Source organism: Miniopterus natalensis, chromosome 14 (assembly GCF_054644295.1).
Source record: "Miniopterus natalensis isolate mMinNat1 chromosome 14, mMinNat1.hap1, whole genome shotgun sequence".
NCBI classification, from domain to species: Eukaryota; Metazoa; Chordata; class Mammalia; order Chiroptera; family Miniopteridae; genus Miniopterus; species Miniopterus natalensis.
Genome location: NC_142094.1, coordinates 39,913,265 through 39,932,556, shown reverse-complemented (window position 1 = coordinate 39,932,556; position 19,292 = coordinate 39,913,265). Strand labels below are relative to the sequence as shown.

At 45.6% G+C, this 19,292-nt stretch overlaps 2 protein-coding genes across 2 annotated transcripts in view; both read left to right on the top strand.

The window, feature by feature from the left end:
* TLL2 (tolloid like 2) overlaps positions 1-1,081 on the top strand; it is a 98,548-nt gene extending 97,467 nt beyond the window's left edge. Inside the window, exon 21 of the mRNA XM_087824154.1 lies at positions 798-1,081. Coding sequence (XP_087680280.1) covers positions 798-932 — 135 coding nt within the window. The 3' untranslated portion in view covers positions 933-1,081. The remainder of the gene's footprint in view (positions 1-797) is intronic.
* A 6,707-nt stretch (positions 1,082-7,788) lies between these two features.
* Positions 7,789-17,189, top strand: OPALIN (oligodendrocytic myelin paranodal and inner loop protein). The gene is made up of 6 exons (XM_016219831.2): positions 7,789-7,929; positions 10,669-10,704; positions 12,327-12,362; positions 13,804-13,926; positions 15,432-15,488; positions 17,016-17,189. The coding sequence occupies exons 1-6, from the start codon at positions 7,789-7,791 to the stop codon at positions 17,187-17,189; spliced, it is 567 nt and encodes a 188-aa protein (XP_016075317.2).
* Positions 17,190-19,292: the final 2,103 nt, after the last annotated feature.

Sequence of the window (19,292 nt, the reverse complement as noted above, 5' to 3'; positions counted from 1 at the left end):
TGAATAATTTCCCTTCATCTTCCTGCACCCTCCCAAAAAGAAAGGATGAACCTGTGACATTACCAATGCAGTGCCTTCCATAGATAACATCTTTCAAACTGTGGGCCCACATGCAGGGGAAAACCTTGAGGTGTCCTGAGCAGTGAAATATGTGGGAAATCCAGTTTGGTTCCACTAGCACCTGGCAGACAGCAGCCTCTGAACCCGGCTCCCATTCATGGACTACCTGGCAAAACCTTTCTGACAAATGCAGTGACTCCATCTCCCATTTTGTCCTTGGACAGGACACAACCTAAACAATGTCTTTGTCCTAGGTCTCCTGGGAGATAAACCACAATGGTGCCCCTGGAGCTGGATGATTCATTGTACACACTTTACCATCAGAAAGACCTCGGCTTGGGTCCTGCCTACCTATGTGCACTCGAGTCCCAGTTTCCTCCAGCATAAAATGGAGATAGCACCTACCTTGTAAACTTTAGTAAAATTTACATGAGATAAGATCCGAAAGCACTTAGACCAGTCCCTGGCCCCTCTATGCACTTAATAAATTCTTTGTGAGCTGTGTCTAGGGTTGTCTTTGGGACAGCAGGGCTGGGAGCTCTCTAGAGCAGAATTTGCCATGCTCTCCTTCAAAAGAAGCTGGTTTTGGTGCCCTTCAGAGTCTCTGGAGCCAGGGACACCTCGTGGCAGCATGAGCCATCCTGTGTCTATGTAAGGTTCTGTCTCACCCTAATTTTAAATTCCATCTACAGCCATCCGGCTTAAAGTGCCCTGCTTTTCCTTTCTCCTTCCCTCAGCCATTGGAAGAAATCTACTCTGCAGGGGACTCCCTGATGATTCGGTTCCACACAGATGACACCATCAACAAGAAAGGCTTTCAGGCCCGATACACCAGCACCAAGTTCCAGGACGCCCTGCACATGAAGAAATAAGGTCGATATTCTCGAAAGACAGAGACTGAGAAGGTTTTTATACACATAGCACCTTGTGAATCTGCCCAAAAACAATGTACAGTATTTTTCTCAAACAAAACCTCAAAATCTAGTCTTGGAGGTGTGTATTTGATGACATTTGGCCAACAAGGAAGAGAGAAGATGTTCCTTTGATCCCAGCCGTAACATGATCCATTGTGGACTTTCAAAGATTAAGGTTTGGAGTCACCAATCATTCAAGCTATGCCTGTTCTTATTCATTTTCCTGTCCCTTGGTCCTGTGGGGCACAAAGCCAGCCCTTGGGATGGTCATTCCTCCATTTCTGGACGTGCTTCGTAGGTGCCAGTAATGTCTTCTGTCTGCACCGGGCAATGAAGATAAGGGCTTGGCCATGGCTGGTTTGTTCTCACAGCTTTGGCCAGAGACTCTACCAGAGACATGTTAACCAGGAAACCTGAGAATGGGGACATCAGGACTGAAACAGGCATCGCAGTGTGCAGCACCCAGAGGGAGCTTGAGTATGAGAATCATTGTCATCAAGTTAGGAGACCTCAAGCCTTTCCTCTGTGTCATCGGCTCTCCCTGCCCCCAGGTTTTCCCCTCTTCTCTAATTGCATCGGGGACTAAGGCATCTGCTGTGAATTCCAGCAGAACATTGGCTGGGGAGGGCCCCCAGTTTGCCGAGAAGAAAACATCCTGGCTCGTTTCGATGCTCCTTTGCTCACTGACTTTGAGGAGACATGTGCACCATGGGATTCCATGGACTTGGAAGAACCTCTCCTCCTCCAGCTGTGGAGGCAGCTGTGGTTGACCTTGACAGCTGTGGTTGACCTTGACTCCTTGACAACCAATTCAAACCGCATTTGCAAGATGTGCAAAGACATCTTACAAGGGACCAGTTCAGGTCCCTCGTGGGGTGAACACTGTTGAAAACTGGTTAATTATAAGTTATGTAAGACTCAACTTTGTGGAACAAGTTAACCTGTGTCTAACTTCCTGTAACTGATCAGGTTAAAGAGTGCATTGGTGACTCGCCTCGGACTAGTCTCCAATCACCAACCTGCAGTCGGAATTCACCACACTTGGCACTTGTTCTAGAGAAGTATAGAGCATGTTGTTTACATAATTTAGAACCTCCAGGTAAACTTTAAACAGTGAGGTAGTTTTGAATGGCATTTCATTAAGGCGTCTATGGGCATTATGAGCTAAAAGCTGTGGTATGTAGCTTTAAAAGAGTATTTATGTTGGAATAATTTTAAATAATGTTTACATAGCTGTAAGTCCTGTCTGGTTGGTATTGGACACAGGACAGAGCATCAGTTTTCAGTGAGAGTGTAGACGGCTCCCAAGCACCCGAATTCCTTTGGGAGGAAACAACATTATTTTAAACAAAGTATTTGCAAAAGGTTAAAGGTTATATTTTTTAAAGATCAGAATATGCCCCCAGAGGACTATGTTTAATTAAAATCGTTGCTGGGAGTAAAAAAAAAAAAAAAAAAAAAAAGGAAGGAAGGAAGGAAGAAAGAAAGAGAAAAAAAGAAAGAGTAATACAAAGAAAGTGGAAAAATGCATGGAAATATTTTTTCCTTAAAACAGAAAAAAATCAAAGTAATATTATGAATAATAATATATGTCTGTATATATGTGTGTGTGTAAAGGATCAGCTGTCAGCCTTAATCTGGGCAGTGTGACAGACACAGACCTGCTGGCCATAGCTTTGCTGAGCAGGCCCTCCTGACAGGCCCTGCATTTCGTGCATTTCCTTTTACCAAGCTCTCTCTCGGCCTCTCTTGACCCTGTTCTCATGTCGCTGTGTATCGCAGACTCTGGCCAGGGGATCTCTGATTCAGCAAATGGAGGTCTCACCTGCCTGTGAGGGTGGATTCCATTTCTCTGATTTTTTATCTTTTGGGTTTGTCTCAGCTTATCTATCCAAGTTAAAACTGACATCAGGACACGTAAGTGGCCTTTAAGGGTCTCTCTCCAAGGACATGAAAATTCTGTAGCTTCAACCTGTAGAAGTCTAAACAAAAGTAATGAATTCCCTGGAAAAGTGGGAGGGAGTCAGACACACACAGCTTTGCCTCAGTGTGTGTGCCCCCTCGTGAAACAATGAGAGTCATTTTTATCTCTTTAGCATGAGTATTTTCGAAAACACACAACTTCAACAATTATCAACCTATGGCCAATTTGAAACAATGAGACTCTTATGAAAACCTTTAGTTGGGCCTTCTGAGAGTGACGTATTCCCAGAAAAGACAAGCTCTGATTCAGCTGGGGCTGGTCAGCTTGCTCCCCTAAGAGTCCACACTCATGGGATTTACACATGAGGCAGGTTCTGTAAGTGTCTGCACGCTGGCTCCATGCGAGGAAAGTCCATTCAGCAGGAAGGTCCAGGCCCCTGCCTCGGTGCTTCAGATGCTCAGTGACCCTCCCGCACACATCGCTGGATGTGGGGCCTGGGGGATGGCACAGAGCTCCAAGGCTAGCTTCAGTTCAGAGAATTGTCTTGACGACCTGATGAAATATTTAGGGTCTGGGTCTTCAGCTTGGTCCAATGCTAGTGTCATCTGGTCTAGCAGAAGCTAGAACCTGGATCCCAGGGCAGGGCAAGGGTCTGGAGGTAATTTTAGCCTGTGGAACTTCTCCAAACAGAGAAAGCGAGGCTGTGGGCTGGTTCACTGCAACTTCATTTCCTTGTAAAGGGAAGTTTCCTGTTACTCATGACACATTCAGTCTGTTTAAATCATTTGTAAAATCTTGTTAACTGGCACGTTTGCACTGGGATTTGCCATTGACCAGGTCCCTTTGATAAGCCTCAAGTAATCTGTGGTATTGTCATTGTTCAGTTCGTGAATAGATCTTCCCAGGGCTCCAGCAGATGTCATTCAAGTTTCCTTTGTAAACTGAACTTCTGAAAAAGAATCCCAAATGCCTAAAAGGTTTCTTTAAAAAAATAAGGAAGAAAAACTTTTAGAGGGTTATCTATAAATATATTGTATTTTAATTTTGTGTAATTTTCCATTTTATGAAGTGTTGGAAATTTCAAAGAGGAAAGTGCAAAGGAACAAACATGTGTCTCGGTCTAGAAAGAATTGTTTTATTAAATAATGTGGATGGATTGCTGTGTCCTGAGTGTGTATTACCATTCAGATAAGATTGATGATGATTTCCCCCAATACCACAACAATTTGGGGAGCATAGAAAAAGGGGATCCTTCTCTATGGCCTTCTGCTCTCTGGTGAGTACCTAATGCTTGACTCCAGAACAAGCCTCCCTATTGGGCCCAGAAAGTCATGAGCAAAGCTAAAGGTGGCTTCAAAGTTGCCCCTTTTCTTAGACCCAAACGGACTGGAAATCTGACAACGTAATGATTATGGAGATGGTTGCTCCTACACAGGTATAGATGTGGTAGGCACCTTCCATGTGTCCCTCAGCAACTCCCTCCACTCGTCTCCATGTGGTTTTGTGCCTGAGGACCACATCTGACATCTAAAACTAAAGGCCATGGCTCCTATAAGGTGGCTTTCTGGGCTCTGGCAGCCACTCCTTCCACTCACCCCTTCATTCCCCTAAGGATGGTAATGACACTGCTGGCCTAACCTTCATTCCCCTAGGGATACTGCATTATCTGTCCCCCATGAGGGACCTTTATAAACAGTCCTTTTAATAAGACCCTCTCAAATACACACAATTGAGTATGTCACTAATATCCTGTGGGGACCCTAACTGATACAGGATCATTTCTAACTCAAGAACAGAGACTCTATCCAATCAAGGACAATCATTTTAGGTTGACCCAATGAAGAGACTTTTAGATATGCTTGGAGTTTTGTGGGTCATATTAGGGAAGGATAATAAGGGACCATGTTTATAAAAACACTCAGAATTAGTGCCAAACTATTTAACACATGCTACTGTTTTATGCTATATGTAGAGTGTCAAGGCTTTATGACTTTTCTGCCTTTTGTAGTCACCAGTACGTAAAGGATGAGCCCCAATGGTGCAAGGGTATGACTGCTTGATGAATCAGTCAGGGAAAGGTAGCTTATGCTGCAATAAAACAACCCCTGGGTGACAGGGGCTTTACATAAGAAAAGCTTATTTCTTGCTCGTACATGTTGATTTCTGGTATCTGGTAGCTCTTCCATGTCATTATCAGTCAGGTGTTGGCTGGGCTGATGGACCAGTTGCTACCTGGAGCATTGCTGATTCCTATGTTTCAACATTTTACTTCATCACTATTTCCTTACTGACATTTTAGATAAAGATTTTTAACAATTAGAATAAGGTCACCTATCATGTGGCCTTAGAATGGACAGGCTTTTTAAACTGACCAGTTGCCAGGCAAGTCATCAGTGTGATCTGGCTTGTGCAAATTTAAATGGTGGCAAAATACAAATGATCAGAGAATCTCAGAGTTGGTGGCCCTAACCTCTCACCCACTAAGGGCATTCCTTCTGCAACTTCTCAGAAAATAATTCTCAGGCCTAATACTTCCAGAGGAGGAAAGCCCATGCACTTCACCCATGCCCCCTTCTTTTGGAGATGGTGCCAAGTTCCTCTTGCAAAACCATCTCTTCTTGTATTGGAGGGACCCACATTGGGCAGATTGTCAGCCAGGCGGCAGATCCTGTTTGGGCACATGCCCCATGCCAGACCATAATATCCTCTTCCTGGAATTGGAGTCTTGATCAAGGGGAAAAGGGGCTGAGGTATTTTGGAGCTCATTTTTCCTGGGAGGATATCCCGAGAAGACTGTCTAGGAGTTCCTGCTGCTGAAGCCTCAGGAGCAACCTCACTCTGTCTTTCCAGAGCCTGGTTCCCCGGCCCCCTCTTCTTTCTGCGAGCCCCACTGCACCCAACCAATAAATCCCCTTCTTCTTAAATTAATCAAAATCTGTTTTGATGCTTGTGACTGGGGATCATGACTGACCCAGACACTTAGGCCAGGACACCGTGGACTAGAGAGGTCTTAGTAATTCTTTTAAAGGACTAACATGTCCATTGGAGGAAGAGTTGGTGGTCAATGGATGCACAGCAAACAAAAAGTCAAAAAGGAAATCACTGGCCTTGCCCATCCACAGAGAGCATAGCCAGAGGGGGCTGGAACCATGAACTGGAGTTCCTTGTCCAATTATCTAGTCCAGGTGTGATTCTATGCCCACCAAGCAAAGTTAGAAGCATACTTTGTACCAGTTGTGCTGATTTAAGTAGTCCAGTCATTGTCAGAAGTATCATCCCCATTTCATAGCTTGGGACAGAGGCTGGAAGGAGTTACTTCCCTTGTCTAAGATCACACAGCCTCCAGAAGGGCAGCTAAGACTTTCCATACAGACCTCCCTGGACTGTCTCCATGATGGGCACGTACCAATAGATTCAGTTTAGGCATTGTCTTGGGAACTGGAAACCCCGTGAGACAGAGACCACGTTGGTCTTGTTCAGGTCCGTAGCCCACTGCCTGGATCCACACCCCATATCTGTTTTTCCAGTATTAACCCAACTAAACAAATGTGGCTTCCATCCCCTCTGTTAGTGAAGCTCCAAACCCAGGAGTCGGTTCCATTCTGCTCTTTCCCTAATCCTCTCTCCCCTCCCCTGCCCCACATTCCCTGCCCCGCATCATCAAATATCATGGCCTCTGCCTCCACAATCAGTCACAGACCCATAGACAGCTCTCTTTTCCCTCTGCCCCAACCCAGGGCGGCCGTCATTGTCGCCCACTTGGACTCTGTGAACCAGTGTCTGGGTTAATACTCTTGTCCCCTGTAATCTGGGTGCCACAGAGAGGCCAGGTGATCTTCGTTAACATCAATTAGCTCAGGCTCCCTTCCCACTTAAAACACTCGAAAGGCTTCCCGTTGTCTACAGTAGAAATTTACCTGCCCTGCCCTGCTCACACCATAGGTAGGTCCCTAACTCACTCTGTCTTTAACTCCTTCCAGGTTACTCCCTGGTTTCTGTCGCTCCAGGTACAGGGGCGCCTCAGGTATGTGAGGGCACCAGGCCTGCTTGAGCCCCAGGGCTTTGCCTTTGCTGTTCCCTCTGCCTGGGGCCCTCTCACCTTTCCCATGCAATTTAAATGTCATCTCTCGGGACATCTAAAGCAACTGCTTCTGGGTCACTCCGCTCACCCTTCCCGCCCACCCTGTTGGCTCCTCCACAGTGATTCCTGCCCTCACTGGAACAAACATTCCCTAGGAGCTGGGGCCTCATTTGTCTTCATCACCAATTCGGCGAGTGGTGCCCAGGATAACACTCCGCAGATAGGAGGTGCCAAAAAGATTTGTTAAATAAATGAAGAAATGCACTCATTTAAACGGTCAGATTTATTGGTCTTAACTCTGCTGTTTTGTTGGCTTGGGACTCCAACTCCTTCCCCATTTTAAAGAAGCAAACTCCTAACAGAACTCATAAGAAATAAAAAGTGGCCTCATGTCAACAGTCTCCTCCAGCTCTAGGAGGGTCTCCACTCAAAGTGTGAGAACAGAAAGGGGTGAGGCCGCACTCACCCCCAGGCAGCTCATTAATAGGGAGTGTGTGCACTGTGGCAGCCACAGTCCTGCCTCAAATACACAGCAGGTCCCAGCCCCTGTCTCCCAGGCGGCGTCCGCAGTGATGCTGGTATTGTGTGGCCTCCATCACTGCTGGGACGCCGATGCCTGGCAGCTGGGCCACCCTCAGCCTGTGGGACCCATTGTTTCTAAAGACGATCCAGCTGCAGGAGCCGCCGAGCTCTCCGGCTAGCTGTGGCCTCTTTGCTGAGTTGGAGGTGTAACCGGGGAAGGGACCCGAAAAGTAAGGAGAGGAAAAAAAGGCAAAGAGGGTGGGTGAGCCCAGCCGTACACAGTAGCTATGGATCAGGAGACCATCTTCCCTGAGGGCTGGGCTGAGGACTTGGCTACTCCCCTGACCATAAATGGCTTGGCCAGGGCTCTCTTGGAGCCACCTCTTGCCCTGTCACCCTTGCTCTCCCAGCTGGATGTCTCTACAAATGTGAGACACAGCCAATAACTCCGGAGAGAAAGGAGCCTGGACAGTGTTTGGAGAAGGTTCTGGGAGGCTGTCGAAATGGTAAGTGGCAGCTAGCATCTTTTTCTCAGCATAACCTTCCTTCTTTCTGTATAAAAACAATTCCCAGGCTTTTAACGCTCACATCTCTAATTCTAATATACTTGTTTCCTTGGTACAATAAAGTCAAGGGGCTTGGTTTTAAATTATTTTCCTATGTGCAAAATACTAATTAATCATTTTTGTAAAGTTCTCATCAAATATTTGCTGATCTCATCTTTTATTTTATTTTTTTAAATATTTTTTATTGTTGACAGTATTACAGATGTCCCCCATTTCTCCCCCTTTACCTTCCTCTGCCCAACCCCTCCCCCCGCCCAGGCCTTCAGCATATTGTCTGTGTCCATGGGTTATGCATATAAGTATGTAAGTTCTTTGGTTTATCTCTTCTCACCCTCTCATCCAAGATATGTCATCTTTTATTTTAATATTTCAGTTTTATTTGTAATACCCCACATTCAGCAAGGGTACAAAGTAGATGTTTCAGCTGAATTAATTTTTCAGTTGAAGCAATGGGTCCGGTCAGTGCCTTTATCCCATATTGTCCAGTCTACCTTCTGCTGCCTGATCAGCAACATAGATATTCATACGTGGCATCAAACTTCCCTCCATTTTTTATTGCCTTGTGATACATATTTGGTTGTGACTCAATCAAATGAAGTTTGCTAAGCTGGAGGGGAAACTGAAGAGGCTTCAGTGATTCTTTATTAAAGGGATTGTTAAAAGGAGTGGAATTCAGGCTTCGGAGTTGGGAGGATCTACAGTCCAACCCCCCACTTACCAGCTGGTGACTTTCAGCAGCCCCTCCTGGTCTCAGTCCCCTCGCCCGTGATGTAGGGATGAGAGCACACCTTTCACGGGGAGGTGGTGAGCTCAGCGTCTGACACCCAGCACACCCAGTACCGGGGGGTGATTCTCCCACTCTTCCCCTTCTTCTTACGAACGGCAAACTTATGACAAGTGCCGCTCGGCCGCTGAGATCCCAAAGAGCCTTCAGGACCATCATGTGGATGTCATGCTGTGCTTTGCTAACAATAAGTGTATTCTGCCCACAAGTGTAATGTACCTAATTCCAGTACTTTGAATATTGCTGATGCATGTATGTGATTCCATCCAAAAAGAACTTCCCAAGTGTCCTCCCTCTTCCGTGCTCTGTGCAGGGTCATGACGAATATGGCACCATGTGGACCTCACACACCCAGAGTGTCCCACAGTTTGCATGGAGCGGCCCCAGATGTTACTTCCTTGGGACTTATCCTGTGAGATGGGCAGGGCAAGTTAATCGTATCCCCATTCTGAGGATGGAAAACCTGAGCCTGGGAGAATAGATCTGTTGTGAAGAAATGGAGACCAGAGAGTCTGAGTCGCTTTTCCAAGGCCACACAGCTACTGAGAGGCTGAGTCTGGACTCAGATCCCGATGAGGTGACTCCAGACCCAGGGTTGCCTCACCCCACCCAGCTGCCTCTCTAAAGAACACTGCGTCAGATTCATCTCCGCCCAACTTTACGTGGTGTTTTTCTCTCCATGAGAGCACTGCAGTGTGTTTCTACAAAACACGACTGTCTTTCTGAAGCTGGCCAAAACCTTCGTCATCCAAATATTGATAAACAGCACACGCAATGGCCCGCTTGTTGCTGCTCCTCCCGTCTGCTGTCCCCCAAAGGAAGCTTTGTCCCAGGCCTGCTGACGTCAGTGCCCAGCACTCACCGATGAGATAAGGCTCTGGGCAGCTGTGTCCGTGCGGTGCCCAGCAAGTGGCCTGGCAGCATCTGTGGGCTTGGTGTGGTTAAGAACCAAGGGCAGTGGGTAGGCCCCTTGGGCAAGAAGCCCCTGACTTGTGGTGGCCCAGATGTCCCTCCTGCTCCGATGTCCTAGAATAACGTCTCTCTTGGTCTCGGTAAAGAGTAGCCTGGAAAGACTGGCATTGACGAGCCCAAACTACGGAGACAGAAGATGAAGCTGGGAGAGGAAGGCACACCCTTGGCAGGGCCTGGCCCAGATAAGCGGGCACCCAGGCGGGCCAACAATTTGGTGCCCCATTAAACCCACGGACTTTAAATATTGACTCCATATTAGGGGGAGAGGTGAGGCTGGTATTGAGGGAGGGGAGGGGAGGGTTAGCTTCTCTTCTGTCATCCTGACCAGCTCCTCTGCAGCCCAGAACCTCTGCCTTGGACTCGGCAAAAACGGAAGCCTTGTCCTTCACAGACTTGTCCTCTGTCACCTGGAAGGGGTTTAAGGAGCGGGCCTTTTTTAGAGCAGGTCCCTTAGGGGTCTTACTTCTTAACCCAAGCAAAAAGTACCAAGTACTTCTACATTCACACAGTTCCCTCCCTGAAAAGAATTCGGGGGCTGGGGACCATTTTTAGCACTTTGCTGAATTTCTCAGAATTTTTTTACTGCCCCTGCGGATTGGGGTTCCTCAGGCAATACCCCTGCAGGCCAGCCTTGGCGAGACTGACTTGATGCAGAGGGAGGAACCGGGACCTCAAACTTCCCTGCTCCCCTGCCCTCTTTTGGGGGCGAGATTGGGAGAGGACATGGGCTAACTGAGACTGTGGGATCAGTGAGTGCTCTTGAACCCGCAGGGTAGTGACGTTTGGTGGAGAGGTCGGGAGCTTGACCATTCCTGGGAGCTTTAGTGTTTCCTTCTCTGTTGCAGAGTTTTTCACTGAACTTCACGTTGCCAGCGAACACGGTAAGTCCACCGAGTCCCCATTCACCGATGTCACTGTGGAGCCTCCCAAGGCCTCCAGAGCACCGGCCCATATGCCTCGGGCACGCAGGTCTTCAAAGGTCCGTGTGAGGAACTGGGGGATGCTAGAGAAATGTGTTCAAGGCTGAAAATTATAAATACACAGCTTGAAAAGGAAAAGAGCGAGGGCCACCAGGAGGCCAGCATGAGTGACAAGACAGCCCCGAGGCCCCTAGCACCTGCTGAGCCCTCCTGCTGGGGCACCTGCCTTCTGAGCCTCCCTGACTTGCTTGGCTCCCTGTTTCAGCCTCTGCTGGCCGTTGGCAGACAAATTCCCCCTCCCTCTCCTCAACTGTCAAACCCTTTAATATGGTCACTGCCAGAACTTTCCCCCCATGCTGCTTAGACTCCACAGGTCTATAGAGACCCCGGTTCTGTCTTATCCTGGCGTGGCCACCCTCTGACATTAACTCAGATAAGCAGGAAGATGTTGCTGGGGGCGGTGGAGGTGAGGGGGGGTGTTCTTACGATGCTGTCGTCACCATTTGGAGGGCCTTCTTGGTTAACTGCCCATTTATCTGAGAACTGTCCCCTTCTCCCTTTAAACCTATGTAGGTGACCCACCATCCTGATCTGCCTGGGACCATCTGGTTGTCACTCTGACTTAGCAACCTCTCTGGTCACCCTACCTGGCAGTCATGTCTCTGCCATATGACCCTCCCCTTTGGTGCAGCTGAGTGCCAGTGCCCTGGGAAGGGGTGGATACCTGGCACATCAGAGCCTCTGCAAGGAGTTAGAAACAGGGCCACAGAGGCAAGTTGGTCCTTGTTGGGCCATACTGGGCTGTCAAGTACAAAAACTGGCATTTGGTAACACAGTGGTTAAGAGCTTGGACCTGGGGCCAGACCACTCGGCATCTGTCCCCTAGGAATGTGTGACCTCGCACAGGTTACTTCACTTCTCTGTGTCTCACTCTTGTCATCTGTAAAATGGGGATCATCCTAGTCCTGCTTCCCTGGCTACTGTGAGGAATAAGTGAGCAGAGACAGAAACAGTGAACAGCCCGCCACACAGTGAGCACCCTGCAAGCATCAACTGGTATGACTAGCAGGTGTTCACGAGGGCAGAAAAAGTCATCTGTAGTGAGAAGGAAGCAACTAGACAGACCCCCCCCCCCAAAGCCATTTGCTTCAGCGCTTGTTTGCAAACAAGCAGCAGGGACACCTAGAAATAAGATCCTTAACTAGCTTCCACCAGTCTTTATCATTTTCCCTCTAGCAAGGGGGACAGGTAAGCTCAAAGCTTACTGGGAAGGATGTGGGGACCAGGGAAGGGAGAAAAGCCTTTTTGAGTTGTAAAAGGTGTTATGGCAGATCCATGGGGTAAATAACAAAGACCTCACCTGAATTTCTGAATTCTCTCCCCTTGTAGAAGATTCTCATTTATTCTACCTGGGAAGCAATCGAGTTAGGTTCTGTTTGGAGTCACTGTCATTTATTGTTTTAATAGAACTTTAGCAAAGGGGTGAACCTTCGGCACTATAGCTTCACCTTTTACAGACCATCTTGTATAATATTCACCCCACAGATCTGTTTTTTTAAAGATCTATGTTCTTTTCCACACAGACTTCCTCTCCAGTTGTTACAGGTGGGAAAGAAGAGGTAAGTATGATACTCAAAATTCAGAGCATTGGTTTGGTCGCTTATAAAATGGGGATAATAATGCTGTACCCCCCTTGGGCATTTGTTTTGAGGGGTAAATAAATTTGATGTGTGAACCATTGCCAACCACAAAATCTGGCTCAACTATTATTCTTATGACCAACTCAGCTCAGAATTGGGGGGGCGTGCGAGTCCCAGGTGGATGTCACAGTGTGTTGAACGAAAGGAGCCAGACACAAGAGAGTGTGGAAGGCCCTGGAAGGACGTTTTGTTCAGCGTTGTTTCCTTGTCACATTGGAGAGGTGCTGTAGGAATGTAACTCCTGTTTCTGTTAACCAGCCCGTGATGAAACTGGTTTCATTGTGCATTGTTTCACCACCTTCCAAGAACCTCCCTACAATGTTAAGTAAGAACTTACTGTACATACTTTCTACCTGCATCTAGAGGACATTGAAAAACAGACAAATCTAATGTATGCTGATAGATTTCAGGGTAGTTGTTACACACGGGGTGACTAGAAGGGAGCATGAGGGGGCTTCTGGGGTGCTGGCAATGTTCTGTTTTCTCATCCGGATGCCGGTTACTTGGGCGGGTTCGTCCTGTGAAAGTCATCAAGCTATATGTTTATGATTTATATACTTTTCTGAATTTATGTTATATATGAGAACCGCACATTTATATGGATTCTGCAGATTATCTTTGATATTTCTAGATACTCTGCAAATCTGAAAACTTACGTGGCTATTTCCACTCCGATCAAAACAAAGTGGGAATTTGAAAATTAATTGGTTAATGCATTTAGTGTAAACAAATTTTAAAAATTCACATCAAATGGTGTGGACTATAATAAAATCTCCCCCTTTTGCCAAACCGATAGGTAAAAATGGTATCTAATTGTTGCTTTGAGTCAGGTCTCAGCTTTTCCAATGTTGATGACACATTTGTATTTCTGTTCCTAGGAATGTCCTGTTCATATTCTTTGCCCATTTTCCTGCTGGATTATTGCCTTTTTCTAATCAGCTTAAACTATGTAAATTAAGTCCTTTGAAAATGAGTCATTTGCAATGTACATTGCAAACATTTTTTCAGAATATTTCATTATCTTTTTGTATGACACTTAGGGTCCCTGAAGGTTTTTTTTTTAATTACTATTATTTTTAAATATGTTTTTATTGATTTTAGAGAGAGAGGAGGGGAGAGGAAGAGAGAGAGAAGCATCGATGAGAGAGAAACATGGATAAGCTGCCTCCTGCACGCCCCCTACTGGGGATCAAGCCCACAACCCAGGAATGTGCCCTGATGGAGAATCAAACCGGAGACCTCTAGGCGCATGGAATGACTCTCAACCAACTGAGCCACGCTGGCCAGGGCTCTTTTATTTTTAATTAGTTGAATATTTCCTTTATTCTTGAGAGTCTGACCCTGCGTTTCTCTCTGTCAGGACTGCGGGCCCTCCCTTGGATTAGCTGCGGGCATCCCGTCCCTGGTGGCCACCGCCCTGCTGGTAGCTTTACTGTTTACTCTGATTCACCGAAGAAGCAGCAGCAGCAGTGAGTCCACTGAGGTGATTAGCAGCTTCCTTGGGTCTGGAGGCGTTGGCAGGAATCGGTATTTCAGCGAACTGGCTTTTGGGTGAAGTGTATCTGGACTTTTGTCTATGTTCTGAGGACAAGACGGTGGACGTTCCTGCACCTCGATTTCTCAGGCTCATGACATTATGCTTGAGGCAGAGCTGGTTTGTCCTACAACCTCAGCTCACCTGAGGAATCCGTGGCCACAAGGGTGGTACTTGGGGGTGGCAAAATGTGGCAATAAAGAGGGACGCTTGTTGCCATGGTAAACACATGTGTGTACAGTGGATGGGTTTTCTAAAGTCGAGAAACAGAAGGGCACAAGCTTCATAAAGAGGATGGAGGTCATCTAAGGAAGGATGGGAGACAAACAGGTGCTGAGGCGTCTGTGGCAGGTGTATGTCCCGAGTATGTCGCTCTGTTTGCCTTTTCCACATCTGAACACATGTCAGTCACAAGGGAATCTACCGTCCCCACCCCTTCCGAATGCCAGATGGCCCTGGGGACCGCGCTCAGAAGCGAAGGCCACCCAGCCCACATCCAGCCAGGTCCCAGGGTTGTGATACAACCGTGTCGTGTGGACTCTGGGTTCTGATTCCATCCTCTGTGACCATTCCTGGTGTTCTCACAGCAGTAAGCACTCACAGGGAAATAGAAAATCGAGGCTTCAGCCCTGGCTCTGCCACTTTATCATTGACGTGATCCCCGACTAGTGACTTCACCTTTTCTGTGCCTTGATTAGTTCAACTTAGTAGGAGTCATAAAAACTATCCTACCTATTTTAAGAGGTAGGCAAATTTGCAAGGATGAAATGAGATCATGGATGTAAAGATGTGTTGACAAGCTGTAAACTTAACCCATTAAGAAATATTGTGGTTGCTGATATTATTTATTTAAGTAGTAGTTTCTCAACCTCCAGTGCATTTTTAAAATCATCTAGGAGGCTACAAAAGTATCAGTCACCAAAACCAGTTAAAACAGTATCAGACCAGCAGCATTGGTCTTTAAAAAACACAACTTTTTTTATTATTATGGATAATTTTAAACATACTGAAGTAGAAAGAATAATGTGATAAACCTAATTATCAATTCATGGCCAATTGTATTTCATCTCTACTCCCACCCATTTCTCCACACTGTCAACCCTGGATTATTTTTGAAGTAACTCAAAATGGAATTTCTTATTTATGTTTTGGGAGGAGAGAGTTATTATCTATTTGTTTATTGTTTTGTTTTCAAAGTTCTCTGGTCATTGTAAAGTGCACCTAAGTTTAAGCACCACTGATTTTAATCACAGTCATGGGCAAATAATGTGATTTATTCTTCCTTCCTTCCTTCCTTCCTTCCTCCCTTCCTCCCTCCCTTCCTTCCTTCCTTCCTTCCTTCCTTCCTTCCTTCCTTCCTTCCTTCCTTCCTTCCTTCCTTCCTTCCTTCCCTCCCTCCCTCTTTCCTTCCCTCCTTCCCTCCTTCCTTCTCTCCTTCCTTCCTTCCAACTTAGGAAAGTGAGAGGCCATATGAAATTTCAGAAATTGATGACAATCCCAAGATAGCTGAGGTAAGAACTCTTGGTTGCAGTCACTCTGTATCATCACACAGTAAACAAACCTAGTGAAACAAGGGTTTTAAAGCTTTTTTCATTACAGGAGTACGGTGTGAGCACATGTGGAGAAGAGATGACCGAGTGAAACTCAAATAGAGGAGGTTCTCAGTACTTTTATTGGCTGGACAGGAATTCAAGCTTGATTTAATATTAGAAAATCAATTTAATATAATTTATTTTACTGAAAAATTAAAAGGGAAAAATCATGTGACCATCTCAATAGGGAAAGAGACTTCAGAAAATTTAACAGCCATTTGTGGTGTGAAAACTCTTAGCAAACTAAAAATAGAATCTGAACTTTCTTAAATTGAACAGAGATATCTTTTTTAAAAAATTAAATCAAACATCAGACCTAAAGGTAAATTTTTAATGAATTCTCTTTAAGATCAGAAATAAACCAAGGATGCCCACTATTACCATTTCTGTTCCGTATTGTACATTAGGTCCTAGTCACTGCAATAGGGTAAGAAAAAGAAATAGGAAGCATAAAGCTGAAGAGGAAGAAACAAAACTTTCATTATTTTCAGATGATAGGATTACCTACAGATAAATTGTTAGAATTATCAGGCAGTTCTAACAAGCTTACTGGGTACAAAATCAGTATACATGTCATTTGCATTTCTAAAAATCAATAACAATCAATTAGAAAAAGTAATTTTTAAAAATACAATTTTGTAGTGCCCATAAATATATATATATATAGAGAGAGAGAGAGAGAGAGAAAGAAGAACCCTGAGGAATAAATCTAACAAAAACATATAATCCCTTTATGGGGAAAAATAAAACTTTAGTAAAAGATATTAAATAAGACCTGCATAATGGGAATTATATACCATGCTCCTGGATAGGAAAATTCAATAGCATAAAGATGTCAAATGAGCTAAAGTTGGTCTACATAATAAATGTAATTCCAATATAAATTGCAACAGATTTTTTTCTATGGAACTTAATAAGGTGCTTCTAAAATCTATATGGGAGAAGGCAGAAAAAAAAATTAAAAAGTAATAGTGAACACATGGACTAGAAAACAAATAGCAAGATAGTAGATTCAAATCCAACCACATCAATATCTCATTAAATGTAGTTGGTATAAATACCTCAATTAAAAGGCAGAGATATTTAGATTGGATATAAAAGCAAGATACAACTGTATATTATCTACTAAAACTCACTTTAAATATAAAGACACTAATAGATTAAAAGTAAAAGAATAGAAAAACAGATAGCATGCTAACATTAAGCAAGAGAATGTTGAATGGCCTGAAAACCCGCCCAAGGCAGCAAGCTCGGGCAGTTTCTTTTCTGTGTCCCAATCATTGTCCTTCCTTGCCTGATGTCTAGAGTCTTGAAAACTTGTTTTAGATGGTTTGTCTGAATTTTGGTTGTTGTTGGTGGGAGGGTAAATTTGATTGTTGTTACTCCAACTTGGCCAGAAGCAGAAGTCTTTGCTGTATTTTTAAAAAACCTGTTTGTTTTCTCAAGAATCCTAGGAGAGCACCCACACGTGAGAATATGATGGGAGCAGAAGAAGCTCACATATACGTGAAGACTGTAGCAGGAAGTGAGGAGCCCATGCACGACACTTACAGTCCTGCCGTAGAAACGGAGAGAAGGAGGGGGTTGTGGTGGCTTGTGCCCAGACTGAGCCTGGAATGATGCAGCTCAGAGAGCAGAACTGGAGCTGGAACAGAGCTGGAAACCTAGGGATCTGTGCTTGGAGTGAGGAGAGAGGCTAAGCTGCTTCTTAACCAATCCAAATTTCATCGACAGATCTGGAGAATCTTGGATTGATTTGTCTCTTTAGGGGACAGATCTGACAAGATTCATTCTGGCTCTCAGATCTTGTGGTTTAATAAGCAGTGAAGCACCAAGTGAGGTCACTGTGCATCCAGAAGGAGCCCTTGGGTCCTGTTCTTGACCCCAGTGGGAATTGGCGTGTGTGTGTGTGTGTGTGTGTGTGTGTGTGTGTGTGTGTGTGTGCAGGGTAAATAGTGCTTCAAATGGTTATTAGATATGAGGCTATATCCATTTTGTGGGAGTAGAGAGAAAAGCCCAAGTCCTTGGACTATCATGGGGAAAAGCTCATTGTCAAGAAGAGAGATCCAGAGGACTCAGTACATGAACACCAGGCCAGTGGGGTGGGGCAAGTAGCAATGTGCCTGCCATGTGAGGGAAGCCATGGACAGTGTCAGCCAGCTCGGGCCAGGCCTTCGCCATCACTTCTGTGAGGAAGCTTCCAGGAATCCTGGCCCACCCCCTTACCTCCCCGCTGCACGACCATTGCTCAGGAGGAGGCTGGCTCTCCTGATGGGAGAGCTTGGGTCCAGGAGACCTCAGAGTCCACCCACCAGCTCCATGAACCACCTTGATTGGCCGTGGAAACATTCCTTCCTCACACAGGGCCCCTGATTGCTCAGAAGCACACTCGCCTTCTTCAGATAACCAAGGACAAGTTCTACAAACCCAGTCACTGCCAAATGCTATCCTGTGCTTTGCAAAGCCTCTTGTGAAATTCAGTTTTACTCTAAGTCCCCTGGGTCCAGTCACCTTGACAAGCAGATCTGGCCATTTTGTCTATCAAATGAGGTGTGACGTATACTTTGGGCCATTTATTTTAATCCCACTTACAATCCATTGCTTAGAATTTTTAGTTCAAATTGTTTCTACCAAACTAGCAAGGTTCAGTACTTTTGTCATTTTTTTCTGCTACAATGGACAAAAACTTATTGTGGAATAAAGTGAAAAGTGAAAGTGTCATTCTGAGGGACCTAGAGCACGCCTTTGGTTTTTCTTTGCCTACATTAAAGTACATGACATTGGCCCTGGGGTTGGAACCAAGGTTATCTCAAGGATAACCTTGAGGGTGCTGGCACCCTCTCTGCTAGACAGAGGGCAGCCCATCTTGTGAGGAACACGCTGAGACAGGAAGTCCGAAGCTGGAGCTCCCCAGCCCACTGCCAGCTTACGGATGGCCTGGGGTCAGTCGCACAATGCGTCTCGGTCTCACTTTTTCATGTACCGTCTGGTGTTTGGATTGGCCTGGAAGGTTACATCTTCCCAGTTCAAACATTCTACTTTTATTTGCCCAAATCCTGCAAACTAAGTCCTCTCCTTCTGCCTCTGAGGTCTTTCTCAGCTCTTGGCTTTGAAGGTGGAGAGACTTATTTTTCTTGCATCCTGCCAATAAATAATAGTTTTGTATAGTTTTCTTTCTGGCATTTATCACTGCAACACTATAATGCGAATTAAAAACCAAAAAACCCATCAATGAATAACTTTGAAGCACTGGCTATTCATACAGTCTGTGCACTCCCACCATTCTAGTGAGATTTATTGATTAACGCACGAGCTAATTTAACAAATACGCATGGTTTCCCTCATATGTCAAATGAACTGCCAGGTCCTATGACAATATGAGGGACATAATGGAAAGACTAAAGGCAACTGGGTTTTCTGGAGATGTCTTTCCACATAAATGAACGTGGAGTCTCCTATCCACTCAAGGAAACACTATCAGAAAAGCTCTCATCGAAGTGCTTTCCCTCTAGGCTCAGCCGTGTTCACATTCTCTGCCCAACCAGCTCTGGCATTAACTGTGTGATGCTGGGCAGGTCGGCGCCTCTCTTTAGACCTTGGTTTGTCATCTGTAGAACCAAAGGGATGGACTAGAAGGTCTCGAAGGCCCTGCTCAGTATTCGTGGGCTTCTTACTCCATCTGCCATGATCACGTTGTACTTGCCTCCAAAGGTTCTTCTGGTC